The 20031-nt window shown below is 44.5% G+C and overlaps 1 protein-coding gene across 3 annotated transcripts in view; it reads right to left on the bottom strand.

Annotated features, from left to right (window-relative positions):
• IMMT (inner membrane mitochondrial protein) overlaps positions 1 to 14455 on the bottom strand; it is a 49407-nt gene extending 34952 nt beyond the window's left edge. For 2 of the 3 annotated variants that reach the window (XM_079941430.1, XM_079941431.1), the window contains exon 1: positions 14297 to 14450. In XM_079941430.1, the coding sequence (XP_079797556.1) occupies positions 14297 to 14341 (45 nt within the window). In that variant the 5' untranslated portion in view covers positions 14342 to 14450. Of the gene's footprint in view, positions 1 to 14296 lie in introns of all 3 variants that reach the window. The other variant, XM_079941432.1, reaches the window with a different exon arrangement.
• Between the last annotated feature and the right edge of the window lie 5576 nt (positions 14456 to 20031).

The following is a 20031-nucleotide window of genomic DNA, read 5'->3' as shown; positions in this document are numbered from 1 at the left end:
TTATTTTACTTTCAGAAACCAACTTACCTTACCATGAAACATATTTACAAACCCTTAAAAACAGTGATGCTTCCTACGCCCCAAAGGCTCATATAAAACGACTTTTAAGATTTCAAAAAACAGGGACTATGAGACCATGATCAATTAGCATTTTTTTATACTGAGGTACAGTTGATGTATGGTATAAGTTTCAGGTGCACAACATAGTGATTCACAATTTTTAAAGGTTATATTCTATTTATAGTTATTATAAAATACTGGCTATACTTCCTGTGTTGTACAATATAGCCTCGTAGCTTATTTATTTTACAAATGGCAGCTTGTATCTCTTAATCCCCTACCCCTGTCTTGCCTCTCCCCACTTCCCTCTCCCCACTGATAAGCACTGATTTGTTCTCTATATCTGTGAGTCTGTTTCTGTTATATTCACTAGTTTGTTGTATTTTTTAGATTCCACGTATAAGTGATATCATACAGTACTTGTCTTTGTCTAATTTATTTCACTTACCATAATGTCCTCTGAGTCCATCCATGTGGCTCAAATGGCAAAATTTCATTCCTGTTTATGGCTGAGTAGTATTCCATTTTATACACTCACACACACAGACACACACACACCTTCTTCATCTGCTGATGGACACTTAGGTTGCTTCCATCTCTTGGCTATTGTAAATACTGCTGCTATAACACTGGGGTGCCAATTAGCACTTTTAATGTTATATATGCTAATTATTTCTTAGAGACGATTTGCCATGTTTTCTTTTTTATAAATTTATTTATTCATCTAAATCTAAAAGTTCATTTTGGTTTCTCCTAATATATAATTAGACTAAAAGTCAATAGTTTTAAGAAAAAAAACTAAGTTTACTAATGTCATAAATGTTCATGTAAATACTTATCTTCATATAAGTTGTCTATCTTTACACAAAAGCAAATGATCAAGACAATGCTGTGTGATTTGTTTTAATCAAAGTAAAGCACATAACATCAAACGTTTCTTAACAAAATGTAGATCCCTTAAATAAAACAAATAAATGGGCATCTAAATACTATTTGGGGAGGGTTTTGATAAACCTAAGGCCATGTATAGCTATCAATTAGAAATTTCAAACTTATTGTGTCCAGAAATAAAATCTTTCTTTATACCAAGTAGGAAATCAAACAGCAGCAAGGGGAAAAAAAATGCTTTCTCTAGGTTCCTTGATGAAACTGCATCTAAGGAGTAACAGAAAAACACAAACTTCCTTTTAAAAGTATCTTAAATTTTAAGAAAAAATATCACATGATCAGAGAGCACATGAAATTACTCTAGAATTATAGTTGCATTTACATTCTATTTGCCAAAGCCTAGAGGTAAACATCAAATTAACATATTAATACATTTGGGGGAGGAAAAACTGTATGTTTTACAATGTGTAAAGCAGCTATAATTGGTATTTTAAAAGTATTTCAATTATTACCTTTAGTGTAGAATTCTCAACTGAAATTACAAGAAAAGGGTGTTTTCCTACTATTCTATAAAGCAGGTAGCATGAAATTTCAAACAGAATTGCATCTACTTTCATATATCAACAACTCCATTTTGTTCACTTAGGGATGAAATATTAGGAAACCATTAAAGTTGTGTTTTGTTTAAGAAAGCATTTTTTTTACCTCAATGGGTATAAAAAGGTATTTGAGTCAAAAATTAAGGCACCGTTAACGGCGGACAATTAGCTAATTGGAACGTCAAGCAGCAAACATAATAATGGATCCTTGATTCTGTGTAATACAGAGCCAGATTCAACACTAGAGTCTGAGAACACCCTAATTCACAGCAATGTATACTTTTTAACCTGCTCCTTTATCCATCTTCTACTTTTACCCTGCCCCTCTTCCCTCCCTTTGACAGATATATTTGATGTGATTGTAAGTTTACAGTTCCTAGCATTAAGTAAATTTAAAATCTGAAATTCAAAATCAAAATGTTTAGTTACATACAGAGTGAAGTCTCCCTCATGCTTCTGTCTTCCAGCCACTTAGATTCTCTCTCCATAGGCAACCAATGCTATCTGTTTCTTATATATTCAGATAGTTTGTGACGGAGAATTCCGGGCACACCCCCTTTACACAAATGATACCATAACATACACCCAGTCCTGTACTAAAGTTCACTCAACAATATACACCTGAGCTCATTCTATATCAGCACATGAAAATCTTCCTACTGGATTTGAGTGATTCAGTACTCCACTGTATGGTTGGGTGTACGGCTGTTAGCATAACTGATGCCATCTTAGGCCCATACAGTTCCTCCTGTCCTTCCACAGACCCTGCCCAGGATGGTACTGTGTGGTAAATCGCTTCTCTGTCATCAAAGGCTTTGTAGTTAATAGATATTGTTTAATAATCATTAGGACCAGGGGGCCTCTACGCTCTGTTAGTCCCCAAACATTGAAGACCTTTGCTGACGTATTCCCCTACCCATGAGACCCGTTACCCACTCAATCATCTTGACTTAGGAATGCACGTCCTGTTCGCAAGCACGTACCCCTGTACTCTAGGTTAACTATAAAATCTTCCCAACAGCCCCTCAGACATGCAGAGTGCAGTTGTGAATGCTTCTGGATCATTGCCTGCCGGATCCCACCCTGAAAGTTACCCTATAATAAACTGATCTGTTGATTATGTGGAGCTGCCTGCCTTGTGTTTTGGTCTCAAGACGCTCTCAGTTTGGTGGGTACATTTCATTCTCTCTGGCCTCCAACAGTTGTCACTTAATATATTTAACCAGCCTCTTTTTGATGGTGACTGAGGTTTTGTTTAAATTTTTATTATAATAAACAATGAGAAACATACATCATTTGGGGTCAATTCCTAAAAGTAAAATCTGAAATGTTGGTAAATATTGCTGTATTAGGGGCGTCCCTAGTGGCACAGTGGTTAAGAGTCCGCCTGCCAGTGCAGGGGATGGGGGTTCCCACAGCCTCTCCAACAGCCTTGCAGTGCAGTTTTAATCACAGTTTCCTTTGTTATGACTGTGCATCTTCTAATATATTTATTATCTATTTTAGTTCCTTTTCTATGAACTGTCAGTGTATCCTTTGACCACTTTTAAATAAGATTGATCATCTTCATGTTCTAAGTGTTCTTTACATACAAAGAAAAATTAGCCATGTCCCTGCTACTTGCAAATGGTTTTATCCAGTTTGTGATACTTTTATAGCCAAAAGTGTCCATCTTTTATGATTTCCGGGTTTTCTCCTATTCTTCGAAAGTCACCCTCTGATGATAAAATAAGTCTTCCATGGTATTACTCTCATGGTTTCATCTTTTTTATGTTTAAATCTTTGAATCCAGTGTAAAGTATATGGCATGGATTCAACTTTATTTTTTCTTAAATGTCTATTCAGTTGTCCCTAAATCGTAGACTGAATAATCCATTTTTTCCCCAACAATTTGAAATGCCACCTTAAAATATACTCAATTCCTTGATGCACTTAGATTTCCTAATTTGTTCCACTGTTCCACCTATTCACACACTTCTATTCATAGACTAACCCCACAATGTTTTAACTACTGCATCTTAGAATTAGGTTTTAACCTGGTAGAGCTAGTCCTCTCTTCTAGTACTATTCTTTTTCAGAATTTTTCTGGATATTCTTGCTTTTGCTTTTGTTTTTGAAAGCTGAGCTTTGAATTAAACAATTGTAAAAATGCACCAACTGTAATATGCACCCTGATTTAAGAAGGGATAAAACGTGAAAAAATTTATCTTTTATGACCAAAACATAGTAGCAATAAAAGGTTTCACACTTGGGACTTCCCTGGTGGCGCAGTGGTTAAGAATCCGCCTGCCAATGCAAGGGACATGGGTCTGATCCCTGGTCCAGAAAGATCCCACATGCGGCGGAGCAACTAAGCCCATGTGCCACAACTACTGAGCCTGTGCTCTAGAGCCCGTGAGCCACAACTACTGAGCCCACGCGCTGCAACTACTGAAGCCCGCACACCTAGAGCCCACGCTCCGCAACAAGAGAAGGCACCACAATGAGAAGCCTGTGCACCACAACAAAGAGTAGCCTCCGCTCGCCGCAACTAGAGAAAGCCCACGCACAGCAATGAAGACCCGACGTAGCCGAAAAATTAATTTAAAAAAAGTTTCATACTTCTGTACAAAAAAAAGAAAATTGATTGTATCCTGAGGCAAATAAACAGGTTTTTTATCTGAAATAGTGGCTCCTGGTTTAAAAAATTTAAGTATCCTATTCATTAGGCTACCATCATAGTCTATGTTGCATTTCATATTCCAAACAGAGCTTTAAGAGTCAAAATACTTAAGTTTTTCATGGTTTTATCACCCAAGTATGAATCCCTAGATACAAAGTTTAGTCTTGCCTATTAAAAAAATATGGATATCTTCTAAGTCTATTAATCTATAGGTCTTTTACTCTATAGGTGTTCCCTCCAGTAATTATTCTGTTGAAGAAATCTGCTTGTTCAACCTGCAGAATTTTCCACAGACTGGATTTTGTTCAAGGTGCAATTTAACACGTTCCTGTCCTCTGTATTTCCTGCAAGCTGGAGCTGGAACCAGACACTTGATCAGACTCAGGTTTACTCTCTTTGGCAAGACTTTAGGGGGTGGTGTTTTCTTTCATCGGGAGGTACACAACATCTGCTTGCCTCTCTTTTTGTGCTGTTATCAATTGTGCTAATGTACAATGTCTAGATCCATTAATTTATTGGAAGTTGCAAAAAGTGGTCTCTAATTCTATTTTTCATTTATAATTTGACGTATTTTATAGAGATGCTTCCCCTCATCTACAATTTGATTACTCAGTAGTACAGTTCACAGAGGAAAGGAGGATAAATGGTTGATTCTTTTTATCCTTTTATCCAGTTATCCTCTGATGATGAACAATTGTGCGGTTTTTTGGTTTTCATTTATTAATTGTGACAGATTGTATTTTCCAAAAACTGCTATAGTTCACAGCTCACATGCTTTTCTAGAACCTTGCCACTTCCCCAGAACCTTGCAAGCTCATGAGACCCCAAGAACCTCCTAATGGAACCTCCTTAGAAATGAAAGATATTTACTTATATGTTATTTCCTTATAAGTATATACAATACAATATAATTTTTATCTGTATAATAATAAATATTATTTACCATAAAAGAATAAATAAAGACTAGGTTTGGGGTGATCTGTTTTACAGCTATAACCAAACAGATGCTTGTACCTGGAAATAGGCTGCTACTATAAAACATAAAGCACGTGTTAATGACTTTGGGACTGGGGGGTGGGGAGTGAAAGTTGGAAGGGCCTTGAGGAGACTGTTAGCAGAAGCCTAATGGCCTTCACAGAAGCTGTCTTGGTGAGGGTTTAAGAAAAGTGAGAAAAATATTTTTGGAACCTGGAGGAAAAAGGGATCTTTGTATGTAGTGGCAGAAGTTTATCAAAATTGTCACCCATGGTAAGACGTGGAAAATAGAAAATTAGGTATAGCTATACCTAATGAACTGATGGATTTAGCTAAAGACAGTACTAAGCAGAACGTTCACAAGTGCCAACTGCTTCCTTTTAGCAGAGTATGATAAGGATAGCGCCAAGCTTCTGAAAGACAAACAAACCGAAAAAAACTGTTTAGCTTTCAAGCAAAATTTGAAGGAAATATAAAGGAGCTAGTAAAAAAAAAAAAAAAAGGAGCTAGTACTTGGTGGGTTAAAAAATAAGACTGTTTCTCATTCTCAGCCTCTCCAGTTAGCAACGATCCTTTAAGACCTCAGAAAGATCTCAGGAGGTGCTCCTCACAGAACTTTTTATACTGAGAAAAGGCCCACTAAGGACCTTAAGAGTATGCATTCCACATTCTTTTTATTAAGCAACAGGGCAACTGAGAATCTTAGGGGTTTGAGACCACAGCAGCCTCACAGGGAGCCCAAAATTGGAGAAGAGCTTATTCTGATCAGATTTGTGGGTGTGGCTCTTGTCTAATGGAGAACACCCCAGTAAGACCCACAAGAAACCCACAGAGTCATTAAGATGAAAAACAGGCTGGCCTGGATTTAAAAGTGAAGAGTATAAAACAAATAGAGGTTTTGGGCCTCTAGAACCTCTACAGACAGAAAGCAGTCTGAGAAAACGATTCAGCTGCCAACAGGCGACACATCTGGAAAAGGAAGGATGGGGCTTCCCTGGTAGCGCAGTGGTTAAGAATCCACCTGCCAATGCAGGAGACATGGGCTCGAGCCCTGGTCTGGGAAGATCCCACATGCCGTGGAGCAACTAAGCCCGTGCACCACAACTACTGAGCCTGCGCTCTAGAGCCCGCGAGCCACAACTACTGAGCCCACGTGCTGCAACTACTGAGCCCACGCGCCTAGAGCCCGTGCTCCGCAACAAGAGAAGCCACCACAATGAGAAGCCCGCGCACAGCAACCAAGATCCAGCGCAGCCAAAAATAAATAAATTAATTAATAAACAGAAAAGGAAGGATGATTCAAAGGGTGAAACCTGAAGCCCAGAGGGTAGAACCAAGAGCTATGGAGAGGGACTTCCCTGGCGGAGCAGTGGTTAATACTAAGCGCTTCCACGGCAGGGGGCTCGGGTTTGGGGAACTAAGATCCTACATGCTGCGCAGTGCAGCCAAAAAAAAAAAGAGCTATGGAGAAACATTCCCAAGCAAGAAGACTAAGTCCTAATTAAGCAAGCAGCAACATGTGTCAGTTGGATTTGACATTTGTTATGAACAGTGACTGCTGTGTGCCTCTTTGGATGGGAGTGTCACACTATATTGTGTGTAGGGTATATGGGGAACAGATAACTTGTCTCTTTAGTTCACAGGTCTTTAGACTGAAAGGAAAAGCACTTAAGGAACTGTACCCAACAGACCACATTCAAGATGTCTTACCTGCAAAGGGATCTGACTTGATGGCAAGATCCTGGTCCGTTAGTCTAAGCCTGATGCTGTGATGGGATGAGGTTTTGGAGGGTTATGAGGAAGGCTGTGAATGTATTTACATGTGGGAGGAATGCAAGTTGTCATGGCTACAAGGCAGACTGTATTGTCCAAAACTGACTACAACAATATTTCCTGTAACACATGCTCTTCCAGAAACTTGCTACTCCTCCAGCAAACTGAGCCCTTCCCTGGAACAAGGGCATGCCTTAGTTACTAATTTACTAATGGAGGGCAGTGAAAGTGAGGCTCTGTGACTTCTGAGACCAAGACATAAAGGGGATACAGTTTCTGCCTGGCTCTGCCCCTCATCACACTTGCTCTTGGAACACAGCCGCCAAACTGGGAGGAAACCCAGACACACATGTAGGTGTTCCAGCCAACAGACCCACTGAGGTCTCAGCTGCAGCCAGTATCAGCTGTCAGACACGGGAGTGAGGAAGCCTTTGAGATGACTCTAGCCCCAGCCACGGCCTGACTACAACCTCACGAGGGACACAAAATGCCCAGCTGAGGCCAGAAACCCCCAGAACTGAGGGAGGCAGTCAATAAATCTTTTACCCCAAGCTCAAGGTGCCTTAGCAAACCAAAACAGGTTCTTTATCAACTCATGGATTTAAACACTTCTGATGAACTTAAACGAGTTGCAACTGTTATCCTTTTGAAAACTCAAATTGTCCCATTTCTGGCTAATGGATGCTACTTCAAGTTTATTATATATTATTTTATATTACTTTAATTATATATATATATTTAAGTCTAGCTCTGTATATATCAGGCCATCTGCAACTGCCTGGTGTTGAGTGTTTTGTTTTGTTTTTTTCTCTGTGTGGTAAAAATCGCTTATAAAATTCACCATTTTAAAGTGTACGTTTCAGAGGCATTTAGTACATCCACAATGCTGTACAACCATCAGCGTTACCTAGCTCTGGAACAGTTTCATCACTCCAAAAGTAAACTCCTGTACCAACTAGGCAGTCTCCCCATTTTCCCTTCTCCCCAGCTCCTGTCAGCCACTATCTACTTTCTGGCTCTACATTGGCAGGTGGATTCTTAACCACTGCACCACCAGGGAAGCCCCAAAACATTTTTTAATTTTGTGAAATCCAATTTATCTTGTGTCTTTTGGTGTCACGTGTAAGAAACCACTTCCAAATCCAAAGTCTACCTTCAGAACCCTCTTTCTTAAGCACCAAACTAAACTCTCTTTATTTATATAAACTAAACGTCCTAACTTTAACACACAAAATACTGGACACTTCTTAGTTCTGGAATACCTTTTTATTAATAATAACCAACAATGTAGAAAAGATAATACTGTTTCAAAACAATTTGCCTTGACATATAGCCTTGTAATAAATGTTATAAGCTTAGCATTGCTGCTTCCAACCTATAGAAACATGATTTTAACAAACAAAACCCCAAAAAGCAAGTTAAAACACACAATTCCCATGTAATGTTCTTGCAAAGACCACTTATTCCTTAGCTCTTCCAAATTAAAGTGAACATATAAAAAGAAACCACAATCCTGGAAACAGAGACTATAATACAAGTCCCCTCATGTGAACCCTATCTGGAGGTTGCAGGTTTCCCTTCTAGATGTGGCCGTTTGGTGTAACTGACATTTCGGTTTTGAGATTTGTAATAAGGATTCCTCCCACACAAACAAAAGGTATCCCGAAGTTAATGGCAAGTTCTACATTTAAATTACAGATCAATATCCAACAACTCTTTCTATAGTTGACTAAAAATATTTTATAGGAATCATGCATTAAGGTTAAAAATATATCACATACACAAATCCAATTAAGTTTGGCATGAAAGCAGTATTATTTCCCAGTAAAAACATATTCTATAGGAGAAAAAGTGCTTTTCAGTTATGACAAGGAAATAGCAGACATTCATCAGTATGGCAAAAGCAGGAAGGTGATATTTCTCTAGTTTTCTCTGCATATATGTGTGAAAATATATATTACCTATATACTCTCAATCTTCTGTTCTAAGTTATGATGTAAAATGTATTTCAAAATGGTTTGAAAGCAATTGGTCCAGAGAAATGAAAATGAAGAATAATAAAAAAGGATTCTAGACTTCCCTGGTGGCGCAGTGGTTAAGAATCTGCCTGCCAATTCAAGAGATATGGGTTCCAGCCCTGGCTGGGAAGATCCCACATGCCGCAGAGTAATTAAGCCCCCGAGTCACAACTACTGAGCCCGCATGCCACAAATACTGAAGCCCAAGCACCTAGAGCCTGTGCTCCGTAACAAGAGAAGCCACTGTAATGACAAGCCCACGCACCACAACGAAGAGTAGCCCCTGCTCGCTGCAACTAGAGAAAAGCCTGTGCGCAGCAATGAAGACCCAACACAGTCAAAAATTAAAACAATAAATTTATTAAAAAAAAAAAGGATTCTAATATGCATAGAAGCAAACAGGCTGCATCATATACTAAACTACTTTCTACCACGTGTGCCTCACTACCTACATCTATTATTGAGTAACAGTGTTTTATAACCCTAATGAAAAGAAAGAATTCCAGAAGATGACAGTTAAAAATGTCCACACACAAGTTCAGTCCTAAATTAGCCCTGATGTCAAACTTGGTCTTAGTTAAATAAGCTAGCTTGGTCAACCCTCAAAAATAATGTTTCTTTCGCTTTTTCAAAATTATAAGCAGATAAGATCAATGCACGTGCAGATGACCACTCCCAAATTTGTAGTCTGGGAGAGGGCCAGGCTAGGCTGAAAGCCCAGGTCCTCCAAACCCAAGGCCCACCTCAAAAAAGGCTGGGCCTGGCCATGCAGTCCTGGGACTAAAAGAAGACAGATGGTGTTAGGTCTGGGAAGTAAAGTGAGGAAGAATCAGAGCTCTGAAGCTCATTTCTGGGAAAGAAAGAAAGAGCAATTCATTTCTGCTGAATACCCACATGTAAGGAATTTAAGGATGATTAAGTCCACACATTGAGGATAAGCTAGATGCCAGCCGTGACGGTAAATTTTTTATGTCAACTTGGAGGATGTTTTTGGATGAAATTAACATTTGAATCAATGAACTATGAATAAAACAGGTTGCCTTCCATAATATGGGTGGGCCTCAGACAGTCAATGGAAGACCTGAATAGAACAAAAAGACCAGTCTCCCCAAGCCAAGAGGGAATTCTCCGGCAGAATGCCTTCAGACTGGAACTGCACCATCGGCTCTCCTGGGTCTCCAGTTTGCCAGCCTTCAGACTGAAAATGCACCACAAGCTCCTCTGGGACTGTGCATATCAAGCCTGCCAGCCTCCACTGCATGGGCCAATTCCTTATAGTAAATCTTTCTATCTACATGCACATCCTATCGGTTCTGTTTCTCTGGAGAGCTTCTAAAACCTATGGAGGTTTAAGTTTAAGGGAGGTCACATCCACTTGCAGAAATTAAGAAAAATTCACAGAACACATTTATTCTTTCATTCAAACATGTCATTCTTTCATTCAAACAGGTCACAAATGACACATCTTTATTTACTGAGCACCTATTAGGAGCTGGGACTGGATACAGTCCCTTTGAGGAGCTTCCATTTTAATGTGGAAAATACACAATAAATACACAGTATGTCAGGTGGTGGTAGGGGCTACAAAGTAAAACCAAGTAGGGTAAGGGTAAGTTCAGTGTGATGCAAAGGAGAGAGTGGTCAGAGGTCTGTTTTAGATAGGGAAGGCCTCTCTGAAGGGAAGGTGATAGCTGAGAAAATATCTGAAGGGAGTGAGAGCTAAGCAAAGATGTGTGGGAGAACTTCAGGGTAAACAGCAAATGAAAAGGCAGTGAGAAGAAGAGAATGAGGCCGAGTAGAAAAATAAGACATGCAAAGAGCCAGATCATGAAGGGCCCAGGGGTCACGGTAAAGACTTTAGATTTTACTCTGATGAGATGGGCTGTCACGGGAGGGCATGACATGGTCTGTATGCTTTTTTAAAGCCCTTTGTTAACAACTAGGTGAAGAACTGACTCTAGGAGGGCAACAGTAAAAGCCAGAAGACATTTAAGAAGATGGTGTGTGGTGTGGGGCTTCCCTGGTGGCGCAGTGGTTGGGAGTCCGCCTGCCGATGCAGGGGACACGAGTTCATACCCCGGTCCAGGAAGACCCCACATGCCGCGGAGCGGCTGGGTCCGTGAGCCATGGCTGCTGAACCTGTGTGTCCAGAGCCTGTGCTCCACAACGGGAGAGGCCGCGGCAGTGAGAGAGGCCCGTGTACAGCAAAAAAAAAAAAAAGAAGATGGTGTGATGGAGTGGAAAGGATTTTGACAAAATCAAACAAGAATTTAGAAATTTGAGTACAAAGTTCAAAAGCAGAGGCTAGACAATCATCTGCTTAGGGATTAAAATTCTGAGAACTGATGTAATCCCAGTAAGAGAGCATATAAAGAGATGGGACAGTATCATTACATGCCTCTTAGAATGGCCAAAATCCCCAACACTGACCACAACCAAATGCTGGTGAGGCTGTGGAGCAACAAGAACTCTCATTCACTGCTGCTGGGAATGCAAAACGGTACAGCCATTTTGGAAGATAGAGGGGCAGTTTCTTACAAAACAAAGCATATTCTCACCATATGATCCAGCATATGTGCTCCCTGGTATTTACACAAAGGAGCTGAAAATGTATGTCCACATAAAAACGTGCACTGAAAAGTTTACTGCATCTTTATTCTTAACTGCCGAACCTTGGAGGCAACCAAGATGTCTTTCAGTAGGTGAATGGATAAATAAACTGTGGTACAGCCAGACAATGGAATATTTTTCAGCACTAAAAAAATGATCCATCAAGCCATAAAAAGACATGGAGGAACCTGAAGTATACTAAGTGAAAGAAACCAATCTGAAAAGGCTACATTCTGTATGATTCCATCTATATGACATTCTGAAAAAAGCAAAACTATGGAGACGGTAAAGAGACTGGTGGTTGCCAGGAGGTGGGGCTAGGCAAGTGATGAATTGGTGGAGCACAGAGGATTTCTAGGACAGTGAAAATACTCTATATGATACCATAGTGATGCATACATACCATCATACATGTGTCTTAATCCACAGAACGTACAACATCAAAAGAGAACGCTAGTGTCAACAACGGATGTTGGGTGATTATGATATGTCAATGTAGGTTCATCAATTGTAACAAATGTAACACTCCGGTGGCAGACGTTAATACAGGGGGAGGCTATGCATCCCTCAGGCACAGGGTATATGGGGAATGCCCTCTAGTTTGCTGTGAATCTAAAACTGCTCTGAAATAATGTCTTAAAAGAAAAGAGAAAGAGGGAGAGGGGGAAAGTTCATTGGGGTACCAGAGTTCCTAGAGGGACAAGAAGAAGTCGACTCAACAAAGGAAAATAAAAGAGATGAAGGGTAAAATGGGACCCAAGATACTACATGAGAAGAGCAAAAAGAGTTTCACAACGCAACAGGAGCAAATACTATAGAATGAATGAGGAGATAAGAAGAATAAACCAATGAATTTTTCAAGATAGCAGCTTTAGGAAGGTAAGAAATCTTGGTTGCAGGCTAGAAAAGGGTTCATATTTTAATATGAAGTTTTAACCAGTTTTCTCCTAATTTCCTAATTGGGATCCCATTAAGTGGAAAATATTTTGATAAAGGCAAGGAAGGAAAAAGTAGTTTTGGACTTCAGGGCAGACAGAGACAGATCAGTGACAACCATGATGTAACAAGACTGGGCCTGAAAGGAGAGCTCCGAAAACATACCTCACCAGTTCTGCCCTGAAAGGCAGTTACGCTTCCTCCAACCTCCTAGCCCCACTTGGGCAGTATGATAGGCCAGATTCTAAGCCGGCTTCCATGATCTCTGCCCCCTGCAGTTAAGCCCATGATTAGAGTAGTATGGCAAAAGGGATTTTGCAGATGTAATTAGGTTTCTAATCAGTTGACTTGAACTAATCAAAAGGGAGTTACCCAGGTGGGCCTGGCCTAATCACATAAGCCGTTTAAATCTGGGTCTGGAGATCAGAAACAGGGAAGTTAAGAGAAATTTTGAAGTCTAAGAGACAAGCTCCTGGTAGCCTGCAAGAAAGTAAACATCTGTGTTACAAACTGCCTCGGAGCAGACAGCCCCCAGGAAGGGTGAGGTGACAGCTAGCAAGAAAACAGGGACTTCAGCCCTACAGCTGCAAGGGACTGAATTCTGCCAACAAACTGAAGGAGCTTAGAAGAGAAGCTCCAAATGAGAACCACAGCAGGGAAAACACTTTGCATCCTTGTGTGACAACGAGCAGAGAACCCCGACCATTCATGTCCAGAAACACTAAGATAATAAATGTGTTGTTTTAAGCTACTCAATCTGTGGCACCTGTTATAAAGCAACAGAAAACTAACACTACCCCGCACTTTCCTACAGAAGAGACTACTTCTCCTACCCTGGAAACGAAAGGGGAGATAAGCAAACTTGAAAAAAAAAAAGCTTGACTTTTATTTCTAACTCGCTGTGCCCAGGGAGTTTGCTCAATTGCTTGAGTCACAGTACCTGTTTTGCAAATACCACATTTTGCCAAAATACCAATTTTCTTTACATTGTGAGCAATGGGAATAGGTTTCCTTTTTTAATTTCAGAAAATTACTTTAATAATTATGCAGAAATAAAAATAACTGGGTGTCTGGGCTCCTTGAATGTCTGCCAAAGTCGTCCCAGCACCTGAAGACACAGATCCTCAGGCTAATCTCAGAAATGAGCACAAGGTCATGACGCCTAACCTTCCTCGAGTACCAGGTGTTCGAGCTCCATAAATTACAATCTTTCATTAGCTCAAGAAGTGTTCTCCGCTACGAAAAGAAAGGCAGCCCCTCCTGATTAATTACAATCTTGACACCCCCCCCCCCCCAAAATGCGGACTCTAGCAGTCCAGGCACCTCCTTATTAAGATGCAACAAGCCAAGGCTATGCATGTCCTGCTGGGAACTGCAGTTTTCCGTCGACCTTCAACCACTGGCTGCGCGAAACCTATCAAGCGCCCAACCGGCGACCCGGGCGCCAGCAGCCTCAATTGGTCCTAGACTGGGGCAGCGCGGGGCTGATTGGATGGCATGTCCCCGAAGCCGTGCCTCCCGTCCTACGCCCGCCTCCCCGCCACCTTCTCTTCTCCACGCCCCATCCCTATTCAGCAATAACCCTCAAGTCATTCCAGTCCATCGAACTGCCGAATTGACTGCCTCGAGGGCTCACCCCGGACTCTCGCGATAAGGGCGGCCCTGAGACACGCCTCTGTCCCCAGGCCTAGGCAGAGCCAAAGCCTCCCTTATTTTCCGCCGGCTGCCGGGAGTCAGTTTCACCACGCGCTCTCTCCCGGCGCCCGCGTCCTCACCTGGGCGGTGGAGGTCACGCCGGATAACTGACAGGCTCGCAGCATCTCTGCGGGGCTGACCGCGCTGCAGGTGTAAGTGGGAGCTAGGGCGGCGGCGCAAGTAGGGAAACCTTGCGTCCGTGCGTGCTTGCGTCCGTGCCGCCTCTCCGCGCCGGGCGTACCGGAAGGGCAGCCAACGCCACTGCGCACGCGCAGCTCCCTCTCGCCCGTGTCCAGGCCGCTGGGAGAGGGTGGGCCCTGCTTAGACGGAAGGGGCGATTTCTCCTTCCGGGTCGCGCTCGGGGCTCTTGGCTGTTACCCCAAGCTCGGGTTACTGGGTGATTGAGGTGGGTAGCAGTGCGTCTGGACCTCGGGCTCTGGTCCGCGCGGAAACCGGGCAGGTGTGACTCCGGAGAATTCAAACAAGAAAGCATCTCAGCTGTTTCTGTCAGCTGGATATTTCGTAGAAAGGAATGGATTTGCCCAAAGTTACGTAAACAGTGGTGTTGTCTCGGTTTGCGCGTTCTGTTCGTTTGGCAGCCCTTCTTCCGGGAGTCATCCTGCTTGTGGGAGACTGGGTGAAAGAACACTGGGGAGATCTTTGTGCAGAATGTGTCGTTCAGGAATCTAATAAATAGCACAGCAGGAATAGAAACCCTGATTCTTCGGGTTCCACAGCTTCTACTCCTTCATATTAAACCACACGGCTTTCTTCACCAAGTTTTTATTTTAGAAAGATAATTTTGGTCGCAATCTGTGGGATGGATGGGAAGATGAGGTCAGTGCAGAAACACTGTTCAAAGTATTCCACTGAGCCTGTAATCAAGGTAACACACGTTAAATACTGAACACCGTATTCAATGCTATTAGTACTAATTATGATCTTACCGTCAATATATCGTAGAAACTAAATAACTTGTGTGTCTCTTGCGTTTGCAAAGTACTTTTGAGGGGACTGCGTTCTACTTTGGTGGGAATAAGACTGAATTGACGCCCTGCACTCAGTCTGTGCTTTTCCTGGAGTTTCTTTTCTGAGAAGGGCCGAAAAAGGGCCCTTCCAGGGCGCGGCGCTGGGTTGCCACATTTGGGAGCGTCGCCTGGAGTTGGGCGCACAGCCTCCCGCCGCCCTGCCGTTGGGCTGGTGGAGGCCGCAGCGCTGTTAGGGTTGCATCAGTTTTCCTGTTTGCACTATTTCTTTTTGTAACCAAGGCCCTGTCTTAAGTATTTCCAACTGAGAAACGAAACCTCAGGAAACCGAAACTTAACCAGCCGCTCTCGCTTCTGTAACTACGCTTGCTGACCCCCCTTGTAATCATCCAACCAATCAGACGGCGTGTCTTTGTTTAAAGGTTAACCAATCAGTACTCCCCACCCCTGGAAAGTCTCGAACTTGATTGTACCTATCTGTAAAAGAGCTGAACTAAACTCCATCGGGACCTCTTAGCGCCACCGGCAACGAGTGCGCAGAGGTCCAGGTTCGAACCTGCGATAAATGACCCTTGCCGCTTGGCTTTGACTCTCGACTCTGGTGGTCTTGTGGAGGGGTCTCGCGACCGTGGGCATTTCATTTGGGGGCTCGTCCGGGATGCCCCCGAGCCCACCAGACATCAGGTCAACGGGTCATCGCTGAAAACCGATCGGTAAGTAAGCCGGCTCAGGGTACTTTCTGTTTTGGGGACTAGGACAGTCCTGGCGGACGCGCTATAGGACACCTAGTCGGGTGTGGTTGGAGACGGCCACCACGACACATCTGGGGCTGATAGCCCATCTGAAGCGCGCACGCGATAACCTCCCCTTCCTCCTTTTACAGGCTCCGCTACTGGGACGGCTCTTAATCACTTTCGTTTTCAGAGTAACCTTCTCTAACCAATCTCTTCCAGGACCCAGACATGGGCCAAGCACAGAGTACCCCCCTCTCCCTCCTTCTCGCTAATTTCGGGGATGTAAAGTCCCGAGGACACAACCTCAGTCTGGACATCCGGAGAAAAAAACTAATTACCTTCTGCCGCTCTGAATGGCCAACTTTCGGGGTTGGCTGGCCCACCGAGGGTACCTTTTGTCTTCCTATAATCCTAAAAGTTAAATCTAGAGTTTTCTTGCCAGGAAAAGAAGGCCATCCAGACCAGATCCCCTACATCCTGGTATGGCAGGACCTGACAGAAAAGCCACCTCCCTGGATGACCCCCTTTTTGTCATCAGGGTCATGTAAGATCCTTGCGGCCCGACCAACTAAACCTCCCAAGCCTCAGGCCCCAACTGCACCCATACTCTCTGATAGCCAAGACCTCCTTCTCTTAGACGCCCCCCCATATCAACCTCCTCCTTTGGCCCCACAACCGGTCCCCCTTCCTGCTCCTGGCCCTGCTCCTCTCCCCTTGGTAGAACCTCCTGCGGCCCCTCCCGAGGGGCCACCCAGGTCAGAACCGGAGAACCGAGAGGCAGAAGCACTACCGGTCCTCCTGCCCAATGAAAATAACTCCCATGGGCCGGCTGGACGCACCCGTGGACGCAATCAGCGCGACCCAGGGTTCCGCCATCCGGATTCCACCATAGCCCTACCCCTGCGAGAAATAGGCCCTCCCGATGAGACAGGGAACCCCCGACTCCAGTATTGGCCATTCTCTACCAGTGACTTATATAATTGGAAAACCCAGAATGCCCGCTTCTCTGATAATCCTAAAGACTTGACAGCTCTTCTAGATAGCGTTATGTTCATTCATCAGCCCACCTGGGATGACTGCCAACAGCTCCTCCGGATCCTATTCACTACCGAAGAACGAGAGCGAATCCAGCTGGAGGCGAGAAAACTGGTTCCTGGAGATGATGGTCAACCCACCGCTAACCCTGACCTCATCAATGCAGCCTTTCCCTTAACTCGCCCCCCCGCAGGATGAATGGGACTATAACACCGGAGAAGGTAGGGGACGACTGCTCATTTATCGCCAGACTCTAATGGCGGGTCTCCGGGCTGCCGCGCGCAAGCCCACTAATTTGGCCAAGGTATATTCAATTATACACGGTAAAACAGAAAGTCCCTCCTCTTACTTAGAAAGATTAATGGAAGCCTTTAGGCAGTATACCCCTATGGATCCAGAGGCCCCCGAAAATCAGGCTGCCACTGTAATGTCCTTCGTTAACTAGGCAGCCCCTGATATTAAAAAGAAACTCCAGAAGTTAGAAGATCTGGAGGGCAAACAGATACAGTATCTACTCCGTATCGCCCAGTGCGTCTTTAATAACCGAGACGCCCCAGAGGATAAACAACTTAAAGCCACTGAGAAAATGACTAAGGTCCTGGCCGCCATTGTTCAGAAAGATCAAGAGGGCCCCCCAGCCACTCGGCCTCCCAGGCGACCATTGGACAGAGATCAATGTGCCTATTGCAAGGAAAAGGGCCACTGGGCTCGGGAATGCCCCAAGAAAAGGCAGCCGCGCCCCAACCAGAGGCAATGGCAACCGAAGGCCACCCCAGTCCTATTTACACATGATGCAGAGTAGGGGGGATGGGGTTCGGACCCCCTCCCCGAACCCAGGGTAACCCTACAAGTGGAGGGGAAACCAGTCCAATTCCTGGTGGATACGGGGGCACAGCATTCGGTCTTGGTTAAGCCCCACGGGAAAGTTTCTAACAAATCCTCCTGGGTCCAGGGAGCTACGGGAGTCAAACATTACCCCTGGACCACTCAGAGAACTGTGGACTTGGGCACGGGAAGAGTAACCCATTCCTTTCTGGTCATTCCCGATAGCCCGTGCCCCTTACTGGGGAGAGACTTGCTCACTAAAATGGGAGCACAAATTCATTTTCGGCCAGAGGGGCCAATCGTAACAGACCCTCACGACCAACCCATATCTGTGCTCACCCTGAACTTAGAAGATGAGTACCGACTTCACCAGGAACCACCCTCCCAAAATCAAGATATAGAGTCATGGCTTCAGCAGTTCCCCGAAGCATGGGCAGAAACAGGTGGGATGGGACTAGCCAAACATCGCCCAGCCCTATTCATAGAGATCAAACCAGGAGCAGATCCTGCACGTGTCCGACAGTATCCCATGCCCCTAGAGGCCAAGACTGGTATCACTCCTCATATTCGCCGGCTTCTTGACCTGGGGATACTGCGTCCCTGCCAGTCGGCCTGGAATACACCCCTGCTGCCAGTCCGCAAACCTAACAGTAAAGACTACCGCCCAGTGCAGGACCTGAGGGAAGTTAACAGACGGGTCATAGACATCCATCCTACTGTGCCCAATGCATATACTCTTTTGAGCGCCCTTAGTCCAGGAAAACAATGGTATACTGTGCTGGACCTCAAAGATGCCTTTTTTAGTTTACCCTTGGCGCCCAAAAGTCAAGAACTCTTTGCCTTCGAATGGTCGGATCCCTAGAGAGGCATAAACGGACAACTCACCTGGACCAGACTTCCCCAAGGATTCAAAAATTCGCCCACCTTGTTTGATGAGGCCCTACACGAGGATCTCAGTGAGTACCGGAGACAAAACCCCAATGTAACCCTCCTGCAGTATGTTGATGATCTCTTAATAGCTGCTGAGACCGCTGAAGCCTGCCTGCAGGGAACCAGAAACCTCCTACAGACTCTTGGCACCCTGGGATACCGGGCCTCTGCCAAGAAAGCGCAGATCTGCAGGCCTGAGGTAACTTACCTGGGGTACCTATTGAAAGGGGGGCAACGATGGCTCACAGATGCACGGAAGGAAACCGTCCTCCGCATCCCCAGACCCACCACGCCTCGACAGGTGAGGGAATTTTTGGGGTCAGCGGGGTTCTGCCGTTTATGGATACCCAAATTTGCTGAAATGGCCAAACCGCTATACTTAGCCACCAAAGAGCAGACGCCCTTTAAATGGACAGAGGAGGCTGAGCAATCATTTCAGCAGATCAAAACTGCCTTGCTATCCGCACCCGCCCTGGGTCTCCCTGATGTCTCCAAACCCTTCCACCTCTTTGTGGATGAAAGCAAAGGCATAGCTAAGGCCGTGTTGACCCAGCCCCTCGGTCCTTGGCCCAGGCCTGTCGCTTACCTATCAAAGAAATTGGACCCAGTGGCTGCCGGCTGGCCTCCTTGCCTCCAGATGATCGTCGCCACGGCCCTAATGGTAAAGGATGCTGACAAACAATGGGGCAGAGTTGCATGTCACCACCCCCCACGCCATCGACGGGGTTCTCAAACAGCCTCCCGACCGATGGATGAGCAATGCTCGACTGGTCCACTACCAGGGTCTACTGTTAAATCCCCTCAGAATCAGCTACACTCCGCCGCGGGCATTAAACCCTGCCTCCCTATTACCTGACCCAGATTTGGACTCCCCACTCCATGACTGTGCAGAGGTACTGGCCCAGATCCATGGGGTTCGGGAAGACCTACGTGACCAGCCCCTACCGGATGCACAAGTCACATGGTTCACTGACGGCAGCAGCTTTGTCCAGCAAGATCAGAGGTATGCGGGGGCAGCGGTAACATCAGAAACTGAGGTGATATGGGCAGAGACTCTCCCCCCGGGGACCTCAGCCCAAAAAGCTGAATTAATTGCGACCCAAGCTCTCAAGATGAGCAAAGGCCAAAAAGCCACCATATACACAGATAGCCAGTATGCTTTCGCTACCGCACATATACATGGGGCAATATACCGAGAGCGGGGACTACTCACAGCAGAGGGCAAAGACATCAAGAACAAAGAGGAAATCCTGGCCTTGCTAGCGGCCATATGGGAACCCAAAAAGCTAGCCATTGTACACTGCC

The sequence above is a fragment of the Stenella coeruleoalba genome, assembly GCF_951394435.1.
Source record: "Stenella coeruleoalba genome assembly, chromosome: 13".
Classification (NCBI taxonomy): Eukaryota; Metazoa; Chordata; class Mammalia; order Artiodactyla; family Delphinidae; genus Stenella; species Stenella coeruleoalba.
Note: the sequence above shows the minus strand (reverse complement) of the source record. Positions and strands in the feature narration are given on the sequence as shown.